Raw genomic sequence first — 27498 nt, 5'->3', positions numbered from 1 at the left:
CGCAGGCAGGCAGACGGCGGAATGCTACGCAGCGAAGAATCACGAGGGGTGAGCGAGGCATTGTGGCATGGCATTGCGGTGGTGCCTGTCCGCCCGTCTGTGTGCGTGATCTGTGATGGGTGAGTGATGGGTGAGGGCGGAAGCGCGGCTATGCATGCTAAGGTATCTGCTCAGACTGGACGGCAAACGGGGGCGGACAGAGTCTACTCCCGTCTGTAGCTCACGGCGGGCTGGCATTGTATTTCCGTGGCATGGAATACCCATGGCACGCCGCTAGTAAACTATCAACACCATTCTTTACAGATAAGGTAGTAAGTAGCAGAAAAGGTGCGCAGCCGTTGCATACATTCATTTGCGAACTTGCATCTCAGCACGGTACCGCGATGCTGCCTGCTGTACACACTAAGCGGACTGCCTCATTTCACGCATTGTACGGCGTAAGCGGGTTGGTTCTACACCATTCACGATTGCTCTTGAACTCTCATCGTACCTAGCTGCATGGTGTCATGGACGGCGGTTCATCTCACAATGTGGATCACCTCGGTCCGTGCAGCCATTTTTAGATGTGGCGGTGCGTGCGTAATACTAGGTTGGAGAAAGTTTACCTATCAATTCGTCCCTACCACCCTAAGGTACCTACCTAGAGTAGTGTAGGTAGCCTGAGGTAGGTGGTGCCAAATGAGGCGCTAAAAGGACGCCGAAGGCGAAGGTCCAACGCCAGATAATGGAACGCTGTAAGGTACGAGCCACACGTGCGCCGCGCGCTCTAATTGCGCTCTGCAGACCAGCCTCTGTTCCGAAACAAAAAACCACGTTGGCGGTTGGATCGGACACCCTGGCCCCGTCACTCCGACTGCAGCAGACTGACGCTCCGGACTCTGAATTTCCAAGTCTGACAGACGACAACTACGGCCAACCTGTATTCCGCACAACCTACGTCGAGATATCCGCTTAGACCAAGTCGCGACAACTGGCCTCGTCGCGCGTCTCGTGTTGCATCGCATCCCATCGCACCGTCTTGCCTCGTTTTCTTGTACAACTACCTGCCCAACAGCGCTGTCCGCCATTAGAGACTCACCCGCTGTGCCCGAACCGCCCTCGAATCGACCTGCCAATCTCCCACCCCTGAACTCCTATCCACCTCGGGCCCTGTATCGAGCATCGACACGGCAAAAATCTATCTTGCACAAAGTTCTTCACCGATTCCGAAGCGCTGGTCGCCCCCGTCCGAACCCCTCCTCCTTGACCAAATAGAAGCTACGATGGCAGTCGCTTCGATACAGGACCGAACTTCCGAGTTCCAGTCGGTTCTCGCGCAAGCGCAGCGTCGCAAAGCCTCGAGCAAACTTGGTGCTCAGCAACGATCGCTTTTGACCGACTCCCAGAAGGCTGCAGCCGATGGCGACTCCAGGCCGAGGCGATCCGAGTTTGCGCGACAGGCGGCGCAAATCGGGAGGGGAATTTCTGCCACTATGGGCAAGCTTGAAAAGCTAGCAACGTGTACGCACCTGTTTCCCTTGAATCCTCCGGTCAGATTTCGTACTAACTCTCACTATCGCAGTGGCTCGACGCAGGACGCTGTTCGATGACCGGCCGGTGGAGATCAATGAACTTACCTACATTATCAAGCAAGATCTGAGCTCCCTCAACCAGCAGATTGGCAACTTGCAGGTCCTCACCCGACAGCAGCACCCGAAGGCTGATCAGGAAGGAGAGCACAACAAGAACGTTGTTTTCATGCTTCAGGGCAAGCTGACAGACGTTTCCGCCAACTTCAAGGATGTTTTGGAAGAGAGAACGAAGAACATCCAGGCGTCCAGATCACGGACAGATAACGTGCGTTGATCCTTTGCCTCCAGTACGATTGACGCCGGATCTAACGAATGAATGCGTCTTTAGTTTATTTCGAGCGTTTCGCAGCATGCGCAGCCGCCGCTACAGCAATCGGCATCGCCCTTGTATGGCACGCCGCAACGAGGAACACCCTCACCTGGAGCCGACCTCCTCTCGCTGAACCCCCCCGGGGATCAGCAGCTGCTCCTGATGGAGGAGGCGCAACCACAAAACACATATATCCAGGAGAGAGGCGCAGCTATCGAGAGTATTGAATCCACGATTGCCGAGCTTGGATCTGTAAGCTGGCACCCCCCATGGGGCGTCGTACTCCCGAGCATCATAGACTAACCCTCGCGTGCAGATCTTCGGACAACTGGCAACCATGGTGTCGGAGCAGAGCGAGATGATCCAGCGCATCGATGCCAACACGGAAGACGTGGTCGACAACGTCCAAGGGGCGCAACGAGGTAGGCGATAATGCCCACAGACTACTAATCCGTTTGTGCGGAATCTAACTCGAACTGTAGAGCTTCTCAAGTATTGGGGCCGTGTTTCAAGCAACAGGTGGTTGATTGCCGTATGTGACTCTGTCCGCTGGTCGGTTTCGTCGATCTTGCTGACATGGTGACCAGAAAATGTTCGGCGTTCTCATGATCTTCTTTCTGTAAGTCGTCGGCCTCGTTACGCCATAATTTGTAGATTAGCTGACCAATGGATAGGCTTTGGGTGCTCATTGCCGGCTGAGAGGCAATTATTGACGGCGGTTTGGGGAGTTAAGTTGAAAGAGCATTGGCTTCTGTAACACCACAGCGGATAGGGTACCGCTAATTGTACGATGACATTGATGTGGACATTGACATTGACCATGGGACGACGGCGCGGCGCAGCTATAGAGCTTCTTCCTTGCATATTAGATCTATTAATCACGAAAGAGGTTAACTTCGGCGAATAGTAAGAGCTGCCATCTGCAGTGTGTTAGCACCCCTTCTATGCGTTTGGGGTGCTCCATGCATTTATGTAGATGCCTTGGCCAAGTCCCTCAGCCAAAGATTGCTGAATACATGTGGTTGGGATCATCGTCGGGGTGGGTTCCCGTCGAGGACAGGCTGCACCTGCAGTTGAATGGCAGGGTACAGGTACAGAGTACCTACATTTCACACTTGTTGGTCTGCTGGTTCATGGCATCCACACTGTGCTCAGGCAGCCGGTGCGAAGAGGCGTGGGCTCGGGGTTGGTCCCGGAATGTTTTCCCGCACTAGGTGGAGGGCCTCAAGCGGAAGCCAGCACCTACCGCAGAGAGGCAGCAGAAAAAAAGGCAACTATCAACGAGACCCGCCGGAAATCCGCCGCCGCCCCGCGGCTTAACAACCACACGAACCACGACATCGCCCACAGTGTCACAGTTGCACAGTCAGTTGCACTCACCAGGTGAGGTATGTAAAACCAAGCCAAATAGCGGGTCCTGTCTTCATGACTCGGCCCAAAACTGCCCGAGGCATACCCTCGTTGACTAACGAATTATCCATGAATGGAACTCCCATGGCCCACTGGAGACGAGGGGAACAGCACAAAGTTGGACAACCCGGGGAAGTCCACACCCCAGATACAGCTGCCAGAGCAGCTAGACCCGGTGGCCGTAGCATCCTAGCCCGAGTGTGACATGCAAATCGCGGCCCCGTCACGGGCACCTTGGCTGCGAGGAGACGATGCAGAGGGAGGGGCGTGTGGTGAGAGATAGCTCTCCTGTTTATCGAGCATTTACCCGGCTGTGGTCAAGCACCGCGACGCAGAACCCTGATTACATTTATTTCCATTTCGGGGTGCAGACGATATATATACCGAGAGTCCACGCCTTTTCCCGGGCTGTGTGAGTGACGTCTCAAACCCCCTCCTCCCATTGACTGTCCTCCTCTCCCGCAGTAGAAATACCATACACAAACTACCCCGCCCCCACCTTTCGAACCACGATCATTTTGGTTAACCTCGATACCCATCATCCTTCCGAAAGATCACCATGGCTGCGCAGACGTTCAAGCTCAACTCGGGACACGAGATCCCCGCCGTCGCTCTGGGTAAGACATGCAAACCTCTTCGTCCTCCTACTCATTGGCTGATGTAGACCCCTCAAGGCACATGGCAGTCTGCTCCCGGTGAGGTCAAGGAGGCCGTCTCATACTCTCTTAAGATCGGCTACAAGGCCATCGATGGCGCCTACTGCTACGCCAACGAGGACGAGGTTGGCCAGGGCCTCAAGGAGGCTTTTGCCAATGGCGTCAAACGTGAGGACATCTACGTTGTCACCAAGCTGTGGGCCACCTACACCACCAGCGACGAGAGAGTTAAGCTTGGCCTGGAGAAGAGCTTGAAGAGCCTGGGTCTCGACTACGTTGACCTCTTCCTTGTTGTAGGTTGCCGCCACCTGTATAATGCCTTGGTCGCGTTGAAACTGACAGGATGCGCAGCATTGGCCCGTTGCCATGAACCCCGAGGGTATGTTCGTTTTCTCAACCTCGTCGACGATTCATCGACGAAGTTTCCGGAGCTATTGACCAACTAACATGAGCGCCTCACAGGAAACCACGACAGGTTCCCCACCAAGCCCGATGGCAGCCGTGACATCCTCCGGGACTTCTCCCACGTCGACACCTGGAAGTCCATGGAGAAGCTCCTTGATACCGGCAAGGTTCGCTCTATTGGTGTCTGCAACGTGAGTTTGTTTGCCCAAGGCCTGACAAGAGGCCCATTGTTCAATGTACTGACAAACCATACAGTACAGCGTGAGATACCTCGAGGAGCTCCTCCCCCATGCCAAGGTCGTTCCCGCCGTCAATCAGATCGAGAACCACCCCAGCCTTCCCCAGCAGGAGATCGTCGACTTTTGCAAGGACAAGGGCATCCACATCATGGCTTACAGCCCGCTCGGCTCTACCGGTGGGCCTCTTATGAGCGCGGCTCCCGTTGTGAAGATTGCCGAGAAGCGCGGCGTCAGCGCCTCCACAGTTCTCCTCAGCTACCACGGTATGCCCACGAGTCCAGCTCCTGCTTTTACTCCAGTCTGCTAATCTTTCTGTTCTGTTCAGTCGCCCGTGGCAGCACTGTTATCGCCAAGTCCGTCACCCCCGCCCGTATCAAGGCCAACCTCAAAATTGTCAAGCTCGACGACGAGGACATGAAGGAGCTTCGCGCCTACTCAGATGATCTTACGGCCAAGAAGGAGCTGAAGCGTTACGTCTACCCGCCATTTGGCATTGACTTTGGATTCCCCGACAAGTCTTAGGATAATGCCCACAGTTTGCATATGAAATAAATGAATAGAATAATTTAGAGCGCAAACTGAAACAATAAACCCAAAGAGACTGTGACGTCGAAAGTCATAAGAAATTGTGCGCGCAGAAATTCGCGATGGCGTCAAGTCACAGTCTGGGTTACCAAATGATACCAAGCGAGACCTCCTATTTTTCTTGAGATAGAACGACTTCTTTTTCTGTAGTAATACACTCTACCTCACCATCGCGCTGTTGTCGTTGGTACTATTTCACTACTTCTACTTCCGTCTTCAATAGTAATAATTTAGTACGCACGAAATGTAGCCGCACAAACATGGGGAAATTACGCGGTCTCTACCAAGCCATCAGCATAGACCTCTGTTACGGCAATCACTTTCCCACAGGCAATGGTGATATTGCTTAACTTGCGTGAATGAGGATATTCACTCACCCTTGTGAATGCTACCAAGTGCAATACGCAAATCCAAAACTATACTTTTATTTTCAGTCTCTAATTAGATGTGTCCACAAGAACCTTCAATACCAAGTTGCCGCTTTCATCCTTCACCTTGGCCGCCATATCAAACGCATCTTTGATGGTGCCCAGTCCCTTATAACGGTGTGTAAACAGCTTCTCCAACGCCGGCAGACCCTTTGGCTTCGTTGCAATCAGGTTGATGGCCTTGGGGTATGTGTTGGCGTAGCGGAAGACGCCCACAAAGTCAACCTCTCGCAGAGCGGCGGCGGAAATGGGAAGAGTCTGGATTGGGGTGCCCATGCCGATAATGAGGATCTTGCCACCGGGACGAGTGGCCTGCGTACATAAGTTAGCGCTGAAAAGCTATGTGGCCTAGACTGAGGATGCTCACATAGATGGATGTTTGCATGCAGGTCTCGACACCCGTGCACTCGTAAGTCGCGTTGACTTCGCCAACCTCGTTTCCGTTGATCTTGGCGGCCTTTACCAACCCTGCGACGTCCTGGGCGTAGGCCAGCTTGTCCTCGATCGTTTGAGGGCGCTTGGCCGGAACGACAATGCCAGCATCGGCGAAGCCGTTGTCAAGGGCAAACTTGACGCGGTCCTCTTGGATATCGGCAATAACGACCTTCTGCTGATCAGCCTTGCTGACGGCGGCGCACAATAGACCAACAGCACCGGCGCCGAAGACAAGGACGGTCGACCCGCTAGGGAGGTTGCCTCGGTCCCGGGCGTGCATGGCAACAGAGAGAGGTTCGGCAAGAGCACCGAACTCGAGGGAAACTTCTTGCGGGAGCCTGCGCCGTCTCGCGTTAGCATGTAGCCCTCTAGACCTTTCAATGTCACGGGTTTTATGTCTTACTTATGGCACCACTTGGCAGGGTGGTTGACGAGCTCCTGAAGAGTTCCCTGAGCGTGAGGGAAGGCCTTGGCAGAGCTGCGGAACTTCATGCCCTTGCAGATGTTGTATCGCCCAACGGCACACAGGTCACAGGCCTCACATGGCTGGCCGACCTCGAGCGCAACGTGATCTCCGACGGCAAGGTTTGTGACATCAGAGGCGACGGCAGTAACGATACCGCTAGATTCGTGGCCAAGAGTAAGGGGCTCCTTGACGAGAATGTCGCCGTTGCGGAAGTGGTTGTAGTAGTGCAAGTCGGAACCGCAGAGTCCCGTAGCCTTGACAGCGACTTGGACCTCGCCAGCTGCAAGAGCAGGCAGAGCTCTTTCTTCCTGCGCCAATTAGCCTTCAGAATGTCGATTGTCAGCTGAGACGGGGATGTCTGACAATCTTGAGATCCCTCGCGCCGTGGAGGACGGAGGTCTGAACTTGAACGCTGGACATGATGATTGCGCCCTTATACGATGGCGGCGAGGATAGTAATTAGATTGAAGATGGATACGTGAAGTGGAGGCAATCAGGCTTGGAGAGACGACAGAAAGAAGCAGCAGTAGCAGCACGTTGGAAAGGCACAGAAGTGCGAGGGTAGTGGGGGCAATTATCTGATTGTTTTGTTGAAAAGCCGAGGCGATGAGGGATTCAGGGAACACGGCGACAGGTCCGATGTCGACGGATCGGAGAACACGATTGAAAAGACGGGCACGACGCTAGGGGGCGATTGGAGGCGGACGCGACGAGCGGAGCGATGCAGGTCGGAAATGCGGGTTCGTGTCGAGAAGCTGAGGAGGCAATTCACTTGTCAGTGGGGGAGCAAGGCCGAGGGTTACGGGATTCCAAGGCCGAGTTGTGTTTGAAGCTCGAGTACAAGAACTGCCGCCGAATCGCTCCCCAACTTCTCAGACACAGCGTCGACCACGACACCACACTAGCCCCTCGGACGTGGGGAGTACGGCGACAGGCACAAGTACTGGGTACGAGTGGGGAGAGAGTGTTGGGGAGAGCAGGGACGCAGACACACCGCAGTCATAAACCCAGTTTGTGTGGAGTGGTGGAGACGTGGAACTTGGTCAAGGCCAGTCGAACACTGCGCTAGGTAGGTGTGGTCATTGGCTCGGCATTCTGTCCGGCAGCGAAGACGAGGAAGCTATCGTGAATACCTGACCTTACCTTACTTTACAGTAAGTAGGTACTGCATAGTATGTGCTGGGAGTCGGGACCTAGTGGAGGGGAAGAAGAGGGGGAGGGGTAAGTGCTCGTGGAGAACTGACCCCCATCCATTCCAGGCAATGCACGCCGAAACATGAGGGTCTACTGCGTACCCTCAGGTAGCGGCGTTCGAGGCGACGCTTGAGCTGGAGAAAATGGCCGCGAAGACCCAAGAGGGCAATTATGTCCTAAAGCTTTGCGCCAGGTCAGTGAACATGCCTTCCATGTTGCGTTCCATTGCCTGCTTCAGGGTAGCCCAGAGCTCGTCGCGTCTTGGATTGATGCTGACAAGAATTAGACCGCCGGTGATTCGCACAAGACTCGGCTTCTGTTGGCTTTGCTGAAAAGCACAAAAATTGTAACGGACCATGACCGACAGTTGCCGTTGACGGTTTCTTGTGTTTCCCCCGCTCTGAAGCTCCGATATGCGGGGAGCAGACCGGGCAGCCCGTCACATCCTTACGTGGGGGGCCGGAGAGCCATGCACCTGCCTTGGGGGGGAAAAAACAATTCCCACTTGACCAGAGCCGAGTCAATCGAGCCGTGTGATGGTGTTCGCGGGGCTTCGCACAATCTTTGGTATCAGGAGCAACCCAGCTCTGGTAATTACCCCGACTCGTTCACTATGCCGCGTGCTCATGAGACATTCCCACAGTAAACAAATGTCGACGACAAGAAAAACTGCAAGCGCATTGCCCAAACCAAACGACGTCACAGGGCGATGTGGTTGGAGACGACCCCTGCTGTCGCGGGTCCCCGCAGCTGAGGGGTAACGACTGTTGTAGTCTTGACTTCAACGTTAGCTGCTGCAAGCTGCTCATGTACAGTGTACATGTTTCATGCCGTGTTGTTGAATCATGACCCATTCCGCGGGTTATGACCATCTCTAGCCGTCACACCCATTCACCGAGCTAATCCGTCGCCTTCAGCTCCTTCTAGAAATAAACGTCGCTTGAATCCGTTAACCACCCCGGCACAGGCGAGTAACCCGACCTTTCTTCCGTCCAAGCATGGCCCGTCAGGGCCACCTCGCGGCCATCGTCACAAGCTCATCCAAGCTTCCACTGTGAGTGAATCCCCATCAGTTACTGTCTGAATTAACTTGCCCGAAGACCATTGACCCTGCTGCCTACCTACACGACGCCGCCCCTTCGTCCAATAAAGTCGCATTCATCTTCTTCATCCCCCCACCCCCAAGCTAGCTGAGTGTGCTGCGTAAAGCCTCTCATCACTCAAATACCCCTCGTTGGACACGCTCTCAGCACATTTTTCCCCCCTTCCCACCCAAGATTTTCGTGATACCCGCAAAACGCATATACCGTAATCTACACCATGGCCTCGCCATTCTTCTCCCTTGAGGGCCACACCGCCCTCGTCACTGGAGGCACTCGGGGCATTGGTGCCGCCGTCGCCATTGGTCTCGCCGAGGCCGGAGCAGACGTTCTTCTCGTTCAGCGCGACGAGTCTAACACCTCCACCAGAGACTCAATTCTGAAGCTAGGCCGAAAGGCTCAGATCTACACGGCAGATCTCAGCTCACAACAGAGCGTTGCTGCTCTCGTACCCAAAGTTCTCAAGGACGGCCACCAGATCCGGATCCTCGTCAACTGCGCCGGCATCCAGAAGCGCCATCCGTGCGAGAAGTTTCCTGATGATGATTTCAATGCCGTAAGTCAACTGAGCGAAGCAATCGCCTCGGTGCATGTCTGGAAGCTAATGGAGCCCGCCAACGCAGGTTATCCAAGTAAACCTCAACTCCGTCTTTACCCTGACCCGCGACGTCGGCGCCCACATGCTCAATCTCGAGCCTTCACCCGTTACCGGCCGCAAAGGCAGTGTAATCAACTACGCCTCCCTGCTTTCTTTCCAGGGCGGTTTCACTGTCCCGGCTTACGCCGCCTCCAAGGGCGCTGTTGCCCAGCTGACCAAGAGCTTCGCCAACGAGTGGACCTCCAAGGGCATCACAGTCAATGCCATCGCGCCCGGTTACATCGAGACCGAGATGAACACGGCCCTGCTCAACGACAAGGAGAGACTGGCCAGCATCAGTGCGAGAATCCCCGCTGGTCGCTGGGGCACGCCTGATGACTTCAAGGGCACTTCAGTCTACCTTTCCAGCAGAGCCAGCGGTTACGTGAGCGGCCACGTCTTGGTCGTTGACGGTGGCTGGATGGGCCGATAAGCATACGGCCACTGCACGAAAACAAATTTTTAATTGAAGGTGATTGAACAAAGGGAAAGAAGGAAAAACATCCAGAAAACACTCCGTTCACTTTCGCTTGTAATCACCATTCTCGCTGACGACAAGTTTCTGGTGTGCGCGCATTAAATTGAGTGTTCTTGTTGCAGCCAGCGATGCAGTAGCCGTATTTACATCTTGCTGTCCATGACGCTCTCCATCCAAGGATACACGGATGCATTGGCCATGGGGTATCCCATGTGCAAGGCTCCCGAGAAGAACCTGGCCTCCTTAGGCGTACCGTACTCAAATAGCATCATCGAGTCTTCAATAGGCATCAAGCCGTCAAGTGTGCCCTGATTTCGTTAGTCAAAGAGATCTCTCCGGCAAAGTGTGTGGACGTACATTGATCAACAACAAACGGCTGGACGGCTTATCGATGATCCCGGTTTCGAGCAAAGAGAACTTCTTTTGCACACCCGCCTTGTATTCAGCAACCGTCTTGTAGCCATGTTTCATGGCCATCGCCGGAGTTAGCCTATGCCTCGTCAGTCTCAACATTCGCAATGTTTGATACGTCTGTCCACTCACAAGAACGGGTATTCGTGTCCGTCAGCCTTCTCCAACCATTCCTGGTCGAAGAAATAATGGCAACCGGCTCCTTGCGCAATCGATCCGATCAGACGGTCCTTGTGAGTGTGCGCGATGCGAATGGCGTAGTACCCGCCGGAGCTAAGGCCCCAAACCAGGACCCTATCCATGTTGAAGCGGCCATCGGCAGCCATCCAGTCTAGGACGCTGCTCCACAAACGGTCAGGACTCTCCGGATCGGCGGAGTCAGCGGGGCAGTCGGCGGTTCCGGGGATCTCGACAATCACGCTTCCCCAGCCGCGCGCGAGGAACTCATTTGAGCGAACCGTATTGTCAGGACGGTAGCCGTCAAGACCAGTCATCAGAATGACGACTGGGCTAGGCTTACTCTTGGAGGCGCCGTGAGGAACTCTGACGTAGGACGGAATGGACTTTAGGTCACCACCCTTGGCATGCTTGTGCGGAATGGAGATGTCAATGAGGGGGCAATCCCATGACTGGGCCGCCTTCATGTAAACCTCTTTCTGAGCCTCCCACGCCTTCCACTTGACTGGGCAGCTGACTTCAGGGTACGCCGTGATGTATGGGAACCGCGCTATGCGGTACACGGTGCATGCTCGGAGATACAGATCGCTGGCTTCGTCTTTCTTGCCTGCAGCCGCCGCCCTGTCGCCTTTGGCTGTCAGAGCCTCTGCGATCGGAAAGAAGGCCTCAGTGTATGCAGTAGAAGTTCCGTCATTGATGTTTTCCTAAAATCTCCGTCACAATTTGAAGGTCACGATATCTAGTAAACATACCTTGATCAAGTGCTCGAAAATGGGCTCAAAGTCCTCATACTGTCCGTCATGGAAAGGGTAGACGCTCTTGGTGCACTATGATGGTCAGCGGCTGAGGCTTTTGACGATTTGCCACGGGAGCGTACCGGAAACTTCCATTTGGTCTCCCAGAGAGCCTTGATTCCCTGGTGATGAGGCATCTTGCGCTCGAAGGCTTCAGTGCCCATCACCCATTGCCGCTTACCATCCATCTCAGGAAGCTTGTGCGGCGACATGTTGGATTAATTTCAAGATATTACGCGGACGGTTCTTTGCTTCGTGAAAAGTGGTGGTCGACCCTTGGCGATGAAGATGGGTTTCACTTTGTTGCTTCTTCGACGTACGACCTCGCGACTGGCCGATTTATTAATGACCCTACAGTTCGTGAGTTACAACATCAATGGGCCGTGCCTGTCAGTAGCCGGGGTCGATTGCCGGCGTTGGATATGCAGAAGACTTACTCTGACTGTAGTGAAGCAATTCGCACGCGAGCAATGGCACAATGCAAGTCTTCAATCATGACGGAAACCAGACCAGAAAAACAGGCGCAAAGAGCTAATTTAAGTAGGAAAACGTTCGATCTGCAGTCGCTTTTTCGGGATCCAATGAAAACGCGCTCGGAGTTTTAAGGGGTGGACTTGCAGGCTTGATATACTTCGGTAGTGGCTTCTCGGACTGTTGTAGTTGGGGATATCCGTTGTCCGATCGTGAGACCAATAAAGGGGACACGGAGACCGGCGCACGTCTTATACGAACGGGACAGGCGGCGCATCGATCAGGATGGGTTCCGTCAGCTCATCTGCGACGGACAGCGCTTTGGCCACGCATGTGAAGATCTGTGAGGCGCTTCAGGTCTTGACTCTGACAATTGTGCAAGCCCAGAAGTGTCAGGTATGGTACGTCAGATTCTTCAGGCGTCCAAGGTGGTGGACAAAAGCACGGGAGCTCCGAAGGAAGCGGGAAAATGGGTTGATGACGGAGATCCCCCGGACTGGTGCATTGTGTTTCTCAGCCGGATCCGGACCCAACAGTCCTTTGTCCTTGTGTCTTTGGATCTCACTGTCCTCGAGTGAGCTTTGAGTAAATGTTCTCAAACCACCACACGCGAAGGAAAGAAAAAAGCAAGCGCAGTTGAGGTGCCGAGTGAACCATGTTCAACACGCTGTCTGCGCGACGCTGCTGTGCCTTCCTGTTTGTACATGGCATTTCTGGTGAGTCTGATCCGACTCATGGCAAGTGAAACGCGGGGCACAGCGCTCTTCGACCAAGATCCGATGGTGGACGCCCCGACCAGCTGCGACAGACAGACACAACGGCTAGACCCTGAAGGTGGTCTTGGTGCGTGGGTAGGCAACCTCATCCGTGGACGGTAGGGCCAATCCTGTCTGAAGCAGCCAGTACACGGCAGCGGTCTGGCTGATTGCGTATTACGACGGGCTGTACGTGAGAAGACCAGCCACTCATTGCGAGCAGCTAGTGCATGTTGGTTCCTCACATAGAGTCACAGTGAGGCAGTGTGGCAGTCATCCGAAGGTAGGAACGGACGGGCTAGAAGCGCTTGAGGTAGCGCGTTCGGGACCAGCTGATGTGCGGTTTACCTTGTTTTGATCATTGCGCTGCAGCCAAGGGATTGCAACTAATAGTAGTATTAGGTAAACACACGAGGCTAAGGAAGGCATGATCCGTGAGCGAGCATCTATCGTTTCTATGTCTCTGTCGCTCTTACTTGTCGATGTCGTCATCCACCGAAGCAAGTTCGGTGCTCGCATGATCTAGAGCTTCAGTCCTGCGGGAACCCATCATCAGCAGTCACCGATGCAATCCAAGTTCGCCTTGGCACAACGGGGTAATGAGCCGGGCTGCACTGACAAGGCGCGTCAAGTTGATTCGATCCCAGCGAAGAGACTGCACGGCGCGGAACGACGCAACATGACACCCCAAGATGTCGGCGATTGGAGTCATGAATAGGAAAGTGGCAGGCTACTGGGCCTTACTCTTGTCTCCCTCGTAGTAGTGGGCCATCTCCAGGCCGGCTCTCCTGAACCCACACTTGACATAGAAGCCTTCGTTTGCTTCGCTGCAATCGAGAATACTCTTGTAGCAGCCGACCTTTTCGGCTATGAAATCAAGGGCCTGGATGATACGCAGACCAAGCTTCTTCCCTTGCTGGTCCTTTGCCACGGCAATGTCCTCGATGTGGCCAACCAGACCCAGGCTGTGAATGCTACGCGGAGGGGAAATGTGCGGTCAGCAATAATCTTCTGCGGCAAGCGCGGAGCTGCGAGGCGGCGGATACAACTCACAACTTGCGCTCGACAATCAAGGCACCGGTTCCAACAACGGCTTTCCTGCTTGTGTCTTCAATGACGAGGATGTAGTAACCGTCGCTCTTGGATAGCCAGTTGTAGCGCTCGGCGAATTGGGACTCGCTGATCTCACCGACGGTGGTCAGGACGCGGAGGCAGTCGAGAAAGCCAGCATTGTAGTCGGAGAGGCGAAGAGCGCGAACTACGTAGCCTTCGGGCAGCGCAGAGGCAACAGCGGGAGAGATGAGGTTATCGGAGAAGAGGCCCGTTTCAGCCATTGTGAAGGAGCTTCTGCGCGTTGCAACCTCCGGAGACTCGGCCTCGATAGCAGGGGGACAGTGATCGGATTGGATCGAAATCGAAGTTATGCTGCGAGAGTTGAGGGCTTGGTGGAAGACGAGTGAAGCGGTGACGAATTTCGTTGGGGGAGGAACAGACAGTCGAGAAGCAGACGTTGTTGGGTCAGCGGAGGAACAAGACAGCGAAGCGGTGAAGGTCACGCGATGGAGGGGCTGTTAAAGAGGATGGGAGGAAAGTAGAAGGCGAAAGAAGCGAGAAGGGGGGAGATGTTGTGGTTTATTGACGCGATGTTTGCAGACTTGGTCCCCTCTCCGCCGGACTGGGCGACATCCACATTGGATCGCAGATCTCAGGCAACCTGGTCAGGTACGGTAACCGTACCTTGGGTACAAATACGGGGACTGGATGTTGAACCCTGGTGCTGTGCTGTGTCGTGCTGAGCTGAGTAGAGCTGTGCTGAGCTTCCAAGCTGGCGGGGAGGTGTGACGGGAGCCTCTAAGTGCCTAGGTGCCTCAGGTCGCAGCTCGCTTGCCGGGTTCTGAGATGGTCAACTGCGCCCTCCAGTGTCGGGGCCCTGAACCTACCGCAGTACCTAAGGTAGGCATGAAGGTGCCCCCCACCATGGCCATCAGCCCCTGCCGTCATCATTGAGCGTTGTCGGAATGCATCGCCAAATACCTTACCACCAAAGCCGACTGCAGATGTCTGCCATCCTCCGCCTTTGCAGGCCGGCCATTTGTGGCACCTCATTGGCTGTTAGGTGCCATGGCATCTAATCAGCTGCAGCTTATTTCCACCAAAGGTACGAGTACTAGAATATCCGTAGAGCAGTACAAAGCAATCCATGGAAAAGGGGGCCCATCAGTGCTGATGGGCCCCCCCTTGCCCCCAACCCACACTGGACGGGATGATCTGACGGCTTAGCCTGCGCGCATCTATTCATAGCACTGTTCCCGGCTCGTCGTGGACAGCAAGGTATTTGAAGATAAGAGGGCCTTCGAGAAAAGGATGACAGATTCACATGAAGGCAGAGAAATAATCAGGCCTAGCGTATAGGCACTTACCCACTTATATAGGTTAGGTACACAACGTGGAGGAACGCATGCTGGAGAGCATCAAGGCGGGTACTGCAATAATGGTTGGATGAGCCGCACAGATGATGCAAGGATGGGGAGAAGAATGGCCAGCCACAAACAGGAACTGCACCGCACTACAGGAAACAAAACATGGCGATCCGGATGAGCTGGGGAATGACGATGAATGCCACAGTTTCAGCTTGTTTTCTAGCGTCCAAGGTAGGAGTGTTTGGATGGCAGCCACACACAGTCCCGTGAGAAACCTCGCCTCGGGTTCCAAGTAAGTGTAAGGCACCGCCTCGGGCCAGCTTACATGTGGCCCCGATAGGTACCCGGAGGCAGACGGACGTTCTGCAAGGCACCCAACACCCTGCCTGCAGAAAGAATAGGTCAACTCGGGCTTGGACGTCCACCCATGATAGGTATGGTACCTTAGGTACCTATCAAAGAAGGACAGCTAAGGTAGGTACTGTACCTTACAACGGCTTGTACTTTGCCATTACCGTTATCGAGGCTTTGTGCCATGCCATGGTCACGGCCGTCCCCTTAATCGAGATGCTTCCGCCAGGCTTGCCTAGGGTGTGCTAGCGTTGGTCGGCGAGCCTCTTGGGGCTGGGCGAATCCATCACGAACTCGAGGCCGCCGCCGCCGTCCCATCCCATCTCATCCCATCCCATCCTGTACCATAGTACATAGTAGGTGCATAGTAAGGTAAGGTAGGTAGGTAAGGTATCCCAACCCCATCCATCACGCTACGCTAAAGTAATGCCCTCCCCTCACAACTGCTTCCCCTCCCCCTCCATTCCGCAAGTTCAAACAGTGGGAAGCCCCAATGGCCGCCGTCCCCAGCGCCGTCTCTGTCTTCGCCGCCGTCCTTGCGCATGAACATCCCCCACAAAATGCAATCACATGCTGCCACGCCCACACCCAACCTAACGTCCCACCTGCTCCTATTGGAGCCCTGGCGCGGCAGCGGCTCAACACGTCAACCCAGCGATCGGGGACGCGCGCTGATCCGCGCAGCCCAGGTCAACACATTTTGCTCCGACTCCCCGTCTCTCCCAACCTAGGTACCTACCTACGCCAAAACATACCGGACAGGGTCCCTTCCTTGCCTCTTCCACGCCCACAAGGGCTCCCTTCCCTTCTCGCAATAGGTATTACCAATACCTACATACCTTACCTACCGTGCTACTACCCTATCCTGCCCCCCCATCTCCTCCCCTCCCAGTGCCGCCGTCCGACCTTGCTCTACGCCCCCGCGGTCCTGTGCGCTGGGCTAGGTACTCACGTATGTACTCGACTCTTGTTTCCTGCTTTGCCTATTGGGGCCTGCTAGTTCTCCCAAGCACATTACTTAGTTTTGCTCTGCTCTCTTCTCCTGCCCGTCTGCACACTTGGGTTCGCTCGCATGTTGCCACTGTCCGCCGACCTGCCTCTTCCCTTTCTGCATGTCACATCATCTCATCTAAACCCTACTGCCGCTTCTTCTATGCTTCTGCTCATTCTTCTTTTATTTATGCTTCCTGGTTGACGCCTGTGTCAAGGCTGACTGCGTTGCGAAGGCTCCCTCTTGTCTCTATCTCTTTTCCTCACCACGCTTTCTTCGTCATCTTGGTCTATCAGATACCACACAACGAAACGTACTCTTTCAAACTAATCAGAGTTGTGGCAGGGTGCCAAGCATAACATGTCCGCAACATCTGTTCCAACCTGAACCAGCTTGACACCCAGAAACTATACGTCGTTGCCTGTCTTCGCTCGATGCTCATACCTCCGTATGCGAGCTCCAGCGCCCACATTCACATCCGCATTGGCGTCGCCAGCGGCATTGATACCACAAACAATGGACTCAGACGACGAGTTAGACGAAAACTCCCACTACTTGGTCCATGTTCCTCTCGAGTCCCAGCAGGGCCGGACTGTGCTCCCAGCTCCATTTGCGAAGGCCGTTAGCTTGGCTACCCGTTCGACGTGTCTTGCCATCCGAGTTGGCACTCTCCTCAGCTCCTATGGCTTTGATGCTGCCAAGTTTACGACCCTTTCCAGTCTGGAGCTAGGGCGCGGTCTCCTCGAAGGCATTCTCAGCAGGGCCGGGAGGGATATGCTCACCAGATCTAACAGCGACCTGGCCAGGGAGGACGCCGAGACCGTTCTGGAAAGAAGCTTAGAGCATCTCCACCATGCCATGTCACAGATCGTCTTCTGGACCACTACCGGCTTTCAGATGACTGGTACCACCTTCTCTGTTGTGTCCGAGATATCCCAGCTGCTGCTGTCATCTCTCGATCAGTTCTTCGGCTCCACCGACTCCTCTCGTGCCATAGCGAGTATCATCACTCTTATTCGTCGCGAGTTTCAGAATCCAGCAACCGGGGTCGAGGGCGAACGAGTAGGGGTTGTCGATCTGGTCATGGGCCTGTGTGCTCTGGCGTACTTGCAACGCAAATGCCGCCGTTTTCTGGAGGAGGAAACTCGCCGTCTGGGTTTTGAGGAGATTGTCTGGGACGTCGTCGTGCTGAACGATGGGGAACGGGTGGATGTACACGAGAACAGTCTATATGGCGTTCACAAGGGTCGTTACCAGAGCAAGGGCCCCGACATCCTGGTGTCAATGCCCAGCGACCAGTCCAATCCCAATGTTCTGGCCGCTCTCGAACGTCACGGGGGCCAAGACACAAGTGAAGATGAAGACGATGATCTCCCGGAAATACGCCTCAAGAACCAGATCATGCGAACCTTGCCGTCGGATACGAGCGTGTCCATATCCACCACAACTCTGACGAGAAAAATGATCACCGTCGACTTCACTGGTCCCGAACCCCCCATGGTCACACCCCCTCCAGGAGTTGAGGTCGTCGAGCGCGAAGTTCTCCCATCGTCCGAGCGCCAGGTGGAGCTGGCACGCCAGACCGACAACCCGACATATCGCGTGGTCTACCGCGTGGACAAGAACAAGCAACGAAGTACAACATACCGGGGCTTCGAAGAATCAGAGCACGTTGCTGGGTCAGTGGAGTGCATGGACGATACTGAGGAGTCTGATGATCACGGCCGGGAGCTTGATTTCGAGGAGCCGCCACCAGTACCGCCCAAATCTTTGCCATCACGGAGCCCTTCCTCAATGCCCGGACAGGAGGTGACGCCTAATCCTACGCCCCGACGTGCGAAGGCAGGACCAGGACTATCCTCGCCTACCACGGGAAACCGAGCCTCGCAGATTCCCACCCCGAAGCAGAACCCGGAGAACGCTCCCAACCAGAAGCGGCAACGTGCACCTCTAGCACCTCTCCCTGTCAAACCACGACAAGAAGTGACTGCCCCGTCGCAATCTGATAACAAATACACCTCCAAGAGGGCCAAGAGTGAAGCTGCCTCGTCTGGCAAGCCTTCTGAAAAACCTTCCGAGAAGAAGGGCGGCATCAGACAAGCATTGAAAAGGGGCACAAGTTCTAACATTTCCAATCTTTTCAGTCGGGACGGGCCAGGTCCTGGGAGCTCTCACTCATCCGGGAAGGTGAAGCCAGCAGCGAAAGCCCCTCTCCGAGAAAGGGCCACGCGTACGCCGGCGCCCACCAGCCATCCGTCTCAAAGCAGAGCGATGGGGCCTACTGCCGCGTCGAACTCGCGTGGCCGCAACTACGATGTGCCCTCTCCTGTTCCACGCAGCTCGTCACGGGCTAGTTACATCTCTGTGCACGAGCGTCGGCGCGACTCGGTAGTCTCGCAAACAGATACATATTCTTTTCATACGTTTGACGGATACCGGCCGCATTCCCCAGCCTACGGCCGTCGGGATGGTCAAGGTCAGAATGGCATTCCCAAGTCCAGATCAGAACGGGATATGAATGAGAAGCCCTCTTCCCCCATGAAGTCCCGTAGAGCTCGCTCCCATGTCAACACTCCGAGTTTATACAGCATCGCGACAACGGGCTCGCAAACGTCTTTGGTTTTATCTTCATACTATCAAAAGAGTGCTTACACGGATTTGGAGGCCATCGACACCCTGAGAAGGGCTGGCATTGTGGATGGAGTTTTCCCAGCATTCCATCTCCTTCGCAACGTCACACGGTATATGAGGTTCTCATCAGCATCATATGGATCCAATTTTCTGAAGTTCATGGGTATCTCTAAAGAGATGCCCATTCTGAGAGCTTTAGATGACACCCATCACGAGATACGATCTTTTGCCCACCATACCGAATCCGAAGCCGCGAGCATTCTGCTTGCTTCATTTGTTGACCCCCAAGGTGGCTCTGACACGACTGGCTCGACAGGAACCGGAGTTCCTTTGGTGCACTATATCTCTCTAGACCATGAGTCCAAGGCGGTCGTACTGGCATGTCGTGGCACACTTGGCTTTGAAGATGTCTTGGCTGACATGGCGTGCGACTACGACAACTTGTACTGGAGGGGCAAGTCGTACAAGGTTCATAAGGGTATCCACGCGTCTGCCCGGCGTTTGCTGTACGGTGGCGATGGCCGCGTCTTGTATACGCTGAAGGAGGCTCTTGACGAATTCAGTGACTACGGGTTGGTCCTTTGCGGCCATTCACTCGGCGGCGGAGTCACCGCACTCCTCGGAACGATGCTTGCAGAGCCTTCTGCCACCGGCACAGGCTTCGTCACATCGTCCGAGCCTCACCGCCGCCTCCTTGGAGATGGCCGCTTCTTGGAAACCGATACAACGCATGTGTGCTTGCCGTCAGGTCGTCCCATTCATGTATATGCATACGGACCGCCGGGGACCATGTCGCCATCGCTGCGCAAGGCCACCAGAGGGCTCGTTACAAGTGTCGTCCACGGCAGCGACTTGGTTCCCTTTCTGTCATTGGGTGTGCTCCACGACTTTCAAGCTGTCGCTCTCGCATTCAAGAGCGACAACCACGAGGCAAAGGGTGAGGTGAGACAGCGGATCTGGCAGGCTTTCCAGTCCGGTCTGGCCGACAAGTGGTACACAAATAGCAGCCGCTCAAGCTCTGCCGAAGAGGACAAGTGGAGTGTATCGGCGCTGACGACTCTGCGCTCTAACATGATGAGTCTTAAGCTTTTGCCCCCCGGCGAAGTCTTCCTAGTGGAGTCGACGCGAGTCTTGAGGCGGGACGCTTTTCTTTTGTCCGATGAAGAAGACATAGGCAGGCCGGCTCAAAGAATTGTTCTCAAATACGTCCGAGACGTTGAGTCTAGGTTTAGAGAGGTGCGATTTGGTACGAGCATGCTGATCGACCACAGCCCCGCAAAGTACGAAGAGGCTTTGAATAAGCTGCGTTTTGGCGTTGTTGAGACAGCTTAACGAACCCAAGCGGTTATCGCCTACCTACCTCATACGGGTTTCTTTCATTTTCCCGTCATCTTCTCTTCCCTTTGTCATGGGTATTTGCCTAGCTTTCCTATTTACCCCCATATACCCCCCCGCAACCCCTTGCTATTAGTATACTATTTCATAATGCCTCGCTGCAAACACCACTTTATGTACTCGAAGTCTATCAGCATGAGCGACGGGAAATAGTAATTGGCGTCAAGTCGCCGTAGCCAATTCTTGGTTCTCTACTGTAAGCCCTTAAGGATATCAGGGTCAAGTAGTCATTTTGGTTGGAGGATTATTAGAAGTACTACCTGTTGAGACGGTACAAAAACAAGTATGGTCAAGAGAGAGATTAGAAATCAAGAATCCATTTTGCTTCACGTCACATCTATCAAGGCTTCTCCGTTATGATCCTTCCCTCCGCATCATAAAATATCTCCTTGACCTTGACGGATCGCAGGTGGTTCACGCCATTGCTCAGCTCACAGTCGTGATGAAATAACCACCACTGGCCCTTGAACTCCACGATCGAGTGATGTGTCGTCCAGCCAAGAACAGGCTCAAGAATGCGTCCTCCGTAGGTGAAGGGACCAAATGGGCTTTCGCTTGTTCCGTAACAGAGGTAATGAGAGTCACCCGTCGAGTAGGAGAAGTAGTAGAGGTTATCCTTCTTGTGCATCCAAGCAGCCTCGAAGAAGCGACGTTCGTGGTCATCACCCAGAATGGGCCTCTTCGTCTCGGGGTCAAGGATAAGAATTTCTTGGACCTCGCCATCAAACTGGTGCATGTCCTCTGTGAGCTTGGCGACACGGGGACCTAAAGCAAAAACCCCCTTGCCGCTGGGCTCCTTAGGGCCTAGCCATTCGGGGTCAAACATATCGTTACCCTTCTGGTAGCATTGCAGCTGACCGCCCCACAGACCACCAAAGTAGAGATATGCCTGCCCGTCATCATCGACGAAGCTGGCCGGGTCGATACTGTAACTACCTTTGATAGGCTCGGGGTCAGGGGTGAAAGGGCCCTCAGGCTTGTCCGACACGGCGACGCCAATGCGGAAGATGTCTTGCTTGTCGCGAGCAGGGAAGTACAGGTAGTATTTTCCATTCTTGAAGGCGGCGTCGGGGGCCCAGAGTTGCTTCGAAACCCACGGAACGTCCTCTGTCTTCAGCACTACACCGTGATCTACGACGGGCTCGAGAGGATCCAGCGACGAGGTGCTAAAGACGTGGTAGTCGGCCATGTCATATTGATCGCCATTGTCGTTGAACTGAATATCCGTCTCACGGTCATGAGAGGGGTAGATGTAAATTTTGCCATTGAAGACATGAGCTGAGGGGTCGGCCGTGTAAATGTGATCGATGAGGGGTGCCATCGTGGAGGATGGGGACTGACACAACGAGGGGACGAGAGGGAGAGGGGAAGTAGCGATCTAGTGCGGGGTTGAATGCGGGGGCTTGGGCGGTCGAAGTTGGGGTTAGTTGTACCCTCTGGTGACTGGTTCTCTGTTCGAAAGCACAGCTTGCCGACGACAGAGATATCCGAAGGACGTTTTCTTCACACGATATCAGCACTAGAGAGAGGAGGAAGGGAGGCTCTTAAATATATTCGTAGGAATCTCGCTCCCCACCAATGGATATTGGGACTGCGGTTGTGGAAGATATGGCCAACACAAGCTGGCCCGGTAACGTGGGATTTGCGGGACGGCTAGCCAGCGTCCTTTGAATTTATCCAGCGCATTTTCCCGGTTTATCCCATCCTGGACCTTGTCCAGGACGCGCCCCAACTTCACAGCGGGGTCACCGCCAAGCCTGACGGGAGTCGCCCCGACGTCGTGGGTCGATTTGCTCAGCTAGCATACTGCACGCCGTCTATAAGCATATGAAGAGATGAGCAAATTTCCATCACGGCGACAACGTGCAATCCGGGGTGACGCCCATTCGCTCAGCGTAGCATGTGAGTCCTGTCGAGGATTTGAAGATGGTGGACGGGAGGCTACGGCCCCCTCCATGGCACGACGAGTTTAGCCGAGCTGAATAAGATGAGAATGGAAAGAACGATGGCGCGACGGGATGTCGAATCGGGAGCGGAGACTGTAAAATACGAAAAGTCTCAAAGTGAATCGCTCGTGGCGGCTTCATCACCCAGTTCAGAAGTCTTGGATACCAGTTTCTCCTCGCTTTTGCGTGCCATGACTGACACGGCCATTTTGGTTGTCTTCCGCGTCGCTAGCCCAACTCGGATCTTCCGCATCAAACCATGCGTCCTCGGCGTCGCGTCTCTCCATGTCGTCGTATTCGTCGTTGTCATCGACTTGTGTGTAGTCGAAATCGTCATCATGACCGTGAACAAAACGTTCAGTCAGAAACTCGGTCCATCTATCCAGCCCTTCCTGCTTATTCTGTGTTTTGGAAAGGTCAGATTCTGTGGTGAAGCTTTTGGCGCAGTCAATCTTTTCAGCATCACCACCAATAGCTGAAGACTTGTTGAGGTCGGCAAGGCGGGCCTCTCCCCTTAGCAACGACTCCTCTAAAACACGGGAGTAGCTTTTGGCTCGGCCATCTGCCTCTCGCTCTGCGGGCGTCTGAAACCTGCGGACCAGGGTGTTGTAAAGAAGGGGATCTAGAATGCTGTTATTATGAGCGTCTCGAAACGTAGATGATATGTGGCCGTGTGAATAACGCGATAGACTGACCTGCTAGCTGGTGTTCTGAGTTTTGGAAGTATTGGCCATTTCTGGTGAGAAACTCGCGGCGGCGGTTGTGGGAGCGGATATTGTTGGATTTGGTGGGCGACCTTGGAGGGCGTGGGACAGGCCTGTCATACCGTTGTTCTGTCTCTTGCGGTTCGACGCACATGATGGGCAACACTTGCTGAGCTCCAACGATGGGCTATTGGGATACGAGGCTGAACTTTCAGAACCGATGGATATGTCATTATTTAGTCCAGTGTTACCTATTTCGAAGGTGAAGTGGGTCATGTCGGGTAGGTAGGAACCTTACCTGTGTCAGGCAAGTAAGGTAGGTACCGACAGCAGTGAGCGTAGGTACCTTACCTACCTTACCTACCTTGGGTACATTTTACCTTGGGCGCCCAGGTGCTAGGACACTCACTACAAGGTAAAGTACGAACGCTTGTTGTTTATCTTGGCCGGGAAGTTGTCCTCGAATTTCACTTGGTATTCACCCATCGACAAAGTCACGAAGTGGTCGCATTCAGTGTGGCATGTCGGAACGCCGTTTGGGGATTCGCGAGCACGGGCGCGCTGGCGTGCAAGATCTCGATGAACAACAGCTGGGCAAGTCGGGACTGAGGCGACGAGGGATAAGGGCGCCAATGAGGATAGGGGGGGGGGAAAGGGGTGGGTCGACTGCAGCACGAAAGATGGCGGCCAGATGTGGGAAATGAAGGAGGAAAGCAGGCTTTTTGCCATTGTATTGACTGCATCCGTACCCTTCCTATTCGTGAGTATGGCCTAGGGTGCTACTGTTGTCACCTCGTCTATGGTTTGCGATTTTCCCCAGTTGCCAACGATAGACCTTGCGTTACTGGCAGATTTGGCATCGTCGACTCGTCCAGGTACCTTAGCAAACTGGGCTACCTAAGGTTAGGTGCCTCGAATTCGTTACCCACGTACGTTGTCTGTCGGGGTGCCTCGTCCTGGACCTGCTCGCCTTACCTTTGGCCTACATATTGAATCCAAGGCTTCTGCTTCATGGCTGAAGGCTCTAGTCGAGTTCCAGGAAGGTAATCATCATTTATCCCTTCATATGCCATCCACGCCGTCCTGTTCTCTCCGCTACCCCCAGATTAAGGCCTGCCATTTCTCCAACTGCATCGTACCGATCCATATTCATTCGCCTCTTTCATTCTTCCTTTTGTTTTTTTTGTCCCTACCAACCCAACAAGCCAGCTTTGCGTGTTCCACGCATACGTCGTAGCATTTACATTTCTTTTGTGCTGTCTCATTGCTACCGCGGTCCTGGACGAAGCGTCACCGAGACCAAAGTCACAACAGACCCAACCTTGTATCAATTATTATCAATCCATCAATCCACCTGATCACCACCAAACAAGAGTATATCACCCGCCACCGCCACACGCCGCGACGCGACACGACACGACACGTACGGTTTACGGACCCCAGCTGTGCCGCACCTGCTCAACTGCTCACCTGCTCTGCTCATCCGCTATTTCCTACTCTTTGCAGCTCAACGCGACTTCAGCTCTCTCGCCTGGGAGTTGCGCCCTCCCTCGCACTGGATGTGAGCTTCTATGGGTGCTGCTGGTGATATCAGAGCTCGCCTTAGGGCCAAATTCATCCGAAGAAACTCGGCCGCCCCCTCGCTAGCATCCACCAACGGCACCAACGGCGATGCTCACAGCTCGCTCACGCGGCAATCCTCGGCCGCTGGAACCGCCTCCAGCTCCCAACATCTGCACCAGCCCCATCACCAGCCCCAGTCTCAGTCCCAGCCGCACACTCCATGTCCAGGCAGCCCTGAACCTGGCGCAGACCACCCGCTGCTGCAGAGATTGAAGGCGGCAATTACGCTTACCACTGCCCATGAACCACATGATAAAGACGGCCATGAGCAGCCGCCACCACAACCATCGCCTTCGCAGCAACAAGAAACAGACCACCTACATCATGTCCATCACCTCGGCCAGGACGAGAGCGTTCATGCGCCTGAGAGCAGCCCATCTTTGGTGACGGAGGGTTCCGCTGACAGTGCGGACGAGCAGCGGCCCAAAGAAACTGGAGACAACTCGGGTATGGGTGCCCACAAGCCACACACCAACGCTGACTCGGCCGCGCTGGTGTTACCTGCACCTGCACCTGCTGCTGCCGCTGCCGCTTTTGACCGACGTTCAGCTAGCGGCGACCTTGGACCGACAGGAAACGATCTGCGCCCATCAACGAACACTACCGTGACCACCGCTGCCAACACCATCAATCTCCCAAGCATCAATGAAAATCAGGCCTTGCCTGCCGCTGCCTTGTCGGAACCTCACGCCGTCGACGAACATAAGCAAGACCAAAAGCCATTTCCCCTGCCGCCGCAATCCCCACCCCCTCCAACTGTAGTCGTCGAGGCTGACCCTGCCCTTCACCACAACATCGACAGTCTTGGCCCCCTCAGCTATGCCATCGGCACCTCCACGCCACTTGTTGCCGCCGTCCTACCGACTTCACCATCGTCGCCCAGGCCAGACGGGCCTCCTCGCCGCCAGAGCCTCCTGCCCAATCGCCAGACTACTTTAATCCGCACCTTGCTCGACGCCGCGCAGACGAACCACGAAGTCGATCCCTCCGCAGCCGAAGCGCTGCTTCCTATCAACGGAAACATGGTCACCCGAAAGGTTTGGGTGAGGCGCCCTGGTGCCTCTCCTACTCTCATTACCATCAATGAGGATGATTTGGTCGACGACGTGCGCGATATGATTTTGAGAAAATACGCCAACTCTCTGGGCAGACACTTCGACTCTCCCGACCTAACATTGCGCATCTGCCCACGGGAGCAGAGGCAGGACCGCCTACTAGGCCCCGAAGAACCCATGGGTCGTACCCTCGATGCGTATTTTCCGGGCGGTCAAATGGTCGACGAGGCCCTGGTCATCGATATACCCAGCAGACGTACACCGAGACCTTCTCCTCGGGCCCCAACCCATGCCACAGCTGTCTATTACGCCGATGAAGGTAGGCCATCTGAGGCTGGCGAGGGTTATTTTCCTCCTGTAGGCGCGCTTCCATCACCCAATTTACCCGTTCCGGTCGTTGCTCCTGCCACCACCGTCCCGGCACATCCTCTCCATCCCGCCCATCCCGTACACCCACACCTACCCCACGCACATTCTATTGCCGTGCTCGGCACTGGCCAAATACCACCTATCCCTTCTCCAGGAGGCACACGTTCTCGCGCATACAGAGAAAGACCCGAACGCCCGCGATTGGGGAGAACCCATACGTCCTCTCCGACCATACTAAACGTCGCTAATGCCCAATCCATGACTGCTGCCGCTACTGCGGCGAACCACGCCTCACACGCATTTCACCCCAGATTGCCGCCTTCAAGGACGCACTCGAACGCATCGGAGCAATCGGCTACAGCACCGGTGGCACCGCCACTTCCAACACCACCTGCTCCAGAAGTTCAGCAGGTGCAGAGAGTGGCAACTCCTCCGCCAAGAACAGCGTCGCCTCGTCCGGCAAGTTCTCGGCCGAAGAAGACGAAGAAGAATATGGATCATCCAACTCTGCCAGCCGGCATACTGAACGGCGGGGTGCCGCCTATTAACGTTCTAATTGTTGAAGACAATCCAATCAACCTCAAACTGCTTGAAGCGTTCGTCAAGCGTCTGAAGGTGAGGTGGAAGACGGCCGTCAATGGCCGGGACGCCGTCTCCATGTGGAGAACTGGCGGTTTTCATCTCGTCTTGATGGATATTCAGCTTCCCATAATGAGTGGGTTGGATGCTACCAGAGAAATTCGGAGGCTAGAACGAGTCAATTCCATTGGCGTCTTCTCCTCCTCTGCTTCCAGTGTACCGGAATTGACGAATGGAGAGCTGGAAGAGAAGGATCGTTTGACGAACATGGAACTCTTCAAGAGCCCGGTCATCATCGTTGCCCTAACTGCCAGTTCCCTTCAAAGCGACAGGCATGAGGCGCTGGCAGCTGGTTGCAACGATTTCCTTACCAAGGTATGCATTCGCCATTTGGTTTTCGCACTCGTTTCAAGCTAATGCTGATACTTTACTCAGCCAGTCAACTTTGTTTGGCTCGAGAGGAAAGTCATGGAGTGGGGTTGCATGCAAGCTTTAATCGATTTTGATGGCTGGAGAAGGTGGAAAGACTTCAGTCAACAAAATGACGACACTGAAGCGGCCAAGAAATCTGCCGTCTTGAAAACGAAGGCAAAAAAGAATCGGCTCTCGATGACATCAGTTCCAGCATAATGGCTTTTTAGGTTTTGTGTGGCACAGATATCCAGCAAGAGTTCCGCAGCGTACTATCGAAGTAGTCAACAGAATCTTGGACTGGGGCCAGATGGTATTGGAAGTAAAGTCACAATTCCAAGGGAACCAACGGAAGGAACACACCGCTTGTAGCGTTTCCATGGCGCATGGATTGGGCTTAACGTCTACGCAGCTAAATACGAGGGCTACACGACAGATCCGCAGGCCATCCCCTTGATGAGGGGTGACGGAATAAGAGAATACGCGGGAATTGTTTACAGG

The 27498-nt window shown here is 54.5% G+C and overlaps 10 protein-coding genes across 10 annotated transcripts; 5 read left to right on the top strand and 5 right to left on the bottom strand.

The window, feature by feature from the left end:
* Nucleotides 1-1262: 1262 nt before the first annotated feature.
* sed5 (Integral membrane protein sed5) lies at nucleotides 1263-2580 on the top strand (the record flags this gene model as incomplete). Its single annotated transcript, XM_036644284.1, has 7 exons — nucleotides 1263-1500; nucleotides 1562-1836; nucleotides 1900-2133; nucleotides 2198-2303; nucleotides 2364-2413; nucleotides 2469-2500; nucleotides 2556-2580. The coding sequence occupies 7 exons, from the start codon at nucleotides 1263-1265 to the stop codon at nucleotides 2578-2580; spliced, it is 960 nt and encodes a 319-aa protein (XP_036491078.1).
* Nucleotides 2581-3850: 1270 nt separating this feature from the next.
* gar1-0 (D-galacturonate reductase) lies at nucleotides 3851-5113 on the top strand (the record flags this gene model as incomplete). The annotated part of the gene is made up of 6 exons (XM_036644283.1): nucleotides 3851-3908; nucleotides 3966-4240; nucleotides 4299-4326; nucleotides 4410-4543; nucleotides 4608-4854; nucleotides 4917-5113. 6 exons carry the CDS (start codon nucleotides 3851-3853, stop codon nucleotides 5111-5113), a joined length of 939 nt encoding a protein of 312 aa, XP_036491077.1.
* A 500-nt stretch (nucleotides 5114-5613) lies between these two features.
* On the bottom strand, nucleotides 5614-6925 carry SDH-0 (Sorbitol dehydrogenase; the record flags this gene model as incomplete). Its single annotated transcript, XM_036644282.1, has 4 exons — nucleotides 5614-5916; nucleotides 5972-6377; nucleotides 6443-6813; nucleotides 6869-6925. The coding sequence occupies 4 exons, from the start codon at nucleotides 6923-6925 to the stop codon at nucleotides 5614-5616; spliced, it is 1137 nt and encodes a 378-aa protein (XP_036491026.1).
* A 2094-nt stretch (nucleotides 6926-9019) lies between these two features.
* On the top strand, nucleotides 9020-9869 carry kduD-0 (2-dehydro-3-deoxy-D-gluconate 5-dehydrogenase; the record flags this gene model as incomplete). The annotated part of the gene is made up of 2 exons (XM_036644281.1): nucleotides 9020-9355; nucleotides 9423-9869. 2 exons carry the CDS (start codon nucleotides 9020-9022, stop codon nucleotides 9867-9869), a joined length of 783 nt encoding a protein of 260 aa, XP_036491076.1.
* A 188-nt stretch (nucleotides 9870-10057) lies between these two features.
* On the bottom strand, nucleotides 10058-11508 carry ayg1 (Heptaketide hydrolyase ayg1; the record flags this gene model as incomplete). Its single annotated transcript, XM_036644280.1, has 5 exons — nucleotides 10058-10222; nucleotides 10272-10404; nucleotides 10458-11206; nucleotides 11255-11329; nucleotides 11380-11508. 5 exons carry the CDS (start codon nucleotides 11506-11508, stop codon nucleotides 10058-10060), a joined length of 1251 nt encoding a protein of 416 aa, XP_036491075.1.
* Nucleotides 11509-13252: 1744 nt separating this feature from the next.
* GNA1 (Glucosamine 6-phosphate N-acetyltransferase) lies at nucleotides 13253-13856 on the bottom strand (the record flags this gene model as incomplete). The annotated part of the gene is made up of 2 exons (XM_036644279.1): nucleotides 13253-13496; nucleotides 13576-13856. 2 exons carry the CDS (start codon nucleotides 13854-13856, stop codon nucleotides 13253-13255), a joined length of 525 nt encoding a protein of 174 aa, XP_036491074.1.
* Nucleotides 13857-16800: 2944 nt separating this feature from the next.
* Dagla (Sn1-specific diacylglycerol lipase alpha) lies at nucleotides 16801-20247 on the top strand (the record flags this gene model as incomplete). The annotated part of the gene is made up of 1 exon (XM_036644278.1): nucleotides 16801-20247. The coding sequence occupies one exon, from the start codon at nucleotides 16801-16803 to the stop codon at nucleotides 20245-20247; it is 3447 nt and encodes a 1148-aa protein (XP_036491210.1).
* A 403-nt stretch (nucleotides 20248-20650) lies between these two features.
* On the bottom strand, nucleotides 20651-21631 carry xsa-0 (Xylosidase/arabinosidase; the record flags this gene model as incomplete). The annotated part of the gene is made up of 1 exon (XM_036644277.1): nucleotides 20651-21631. The coding sequence occupies one exon, from the start codon at nucleotides 21629-21631 to the stop codon at nucleotides 20651-20653; it is 981 nt and encodes a 326-aa protein (XP_036490221.1).
* Nucleotides 21632-22405: 774 nt separating this feature from the next.
* On the bottom strand, nucleotides 22406-23114 carry CGCS363_v012427 (uncharacterized protein; the record flags this gene model as incomplete). The annotated part of the gene is made up of 2 exons (XM_036644276.1): nucleotides 22406-22878; nucleotides 22952-23114. The coding sequence occupies 2 exons, from the start codon at nucleotides 23112-23114 to the stop codon at nucleotides 22406-22408; spliced, it is 636 nt and encodes a 211-aa protein (XP_036490481.1).
* Nucleotides 23115-24531: 1417 nt separating this feature from the next.
* Nucleotides 24532-26555, top strand: SSK1 (Oxidative stress response two-component system protein SSK1; the record flags this gene model as incomplete). Its single annotated transcript, XM_036644275.1, has 2 exons — nucleotides 24532-25995; nucleotides 26319-26555. 2 exons carry the CDS (start codon nucleotides 24532-24534, stop codon nucleotides 26553-26555), a joined length of 1701 nt encoding a protein of 566 aa, XP_036490482.1.
* Nucleotides 26556-27498: the final 943 nt, after the last annotated feature.

Source organism: Colletotrichum siamense (assembly GCF_013390195.1).
Source record: "Colletotrichum siamense strain Cg363 chromosome Unknown KSG_Cg363_contig08, whole genome shotgun sequence".
Lineage (NCBI taxonomy): Eukaryota > Fungi > Ascomycota > Sordariomycetes > Glomerellales > Glomerellaceae > Colletotrichum > Colletotrichum siamense.
Note: the sequence above shows the minus strand (reverse complement) of the source record. Positions and strands in the feature narration are given on the sequence as shown.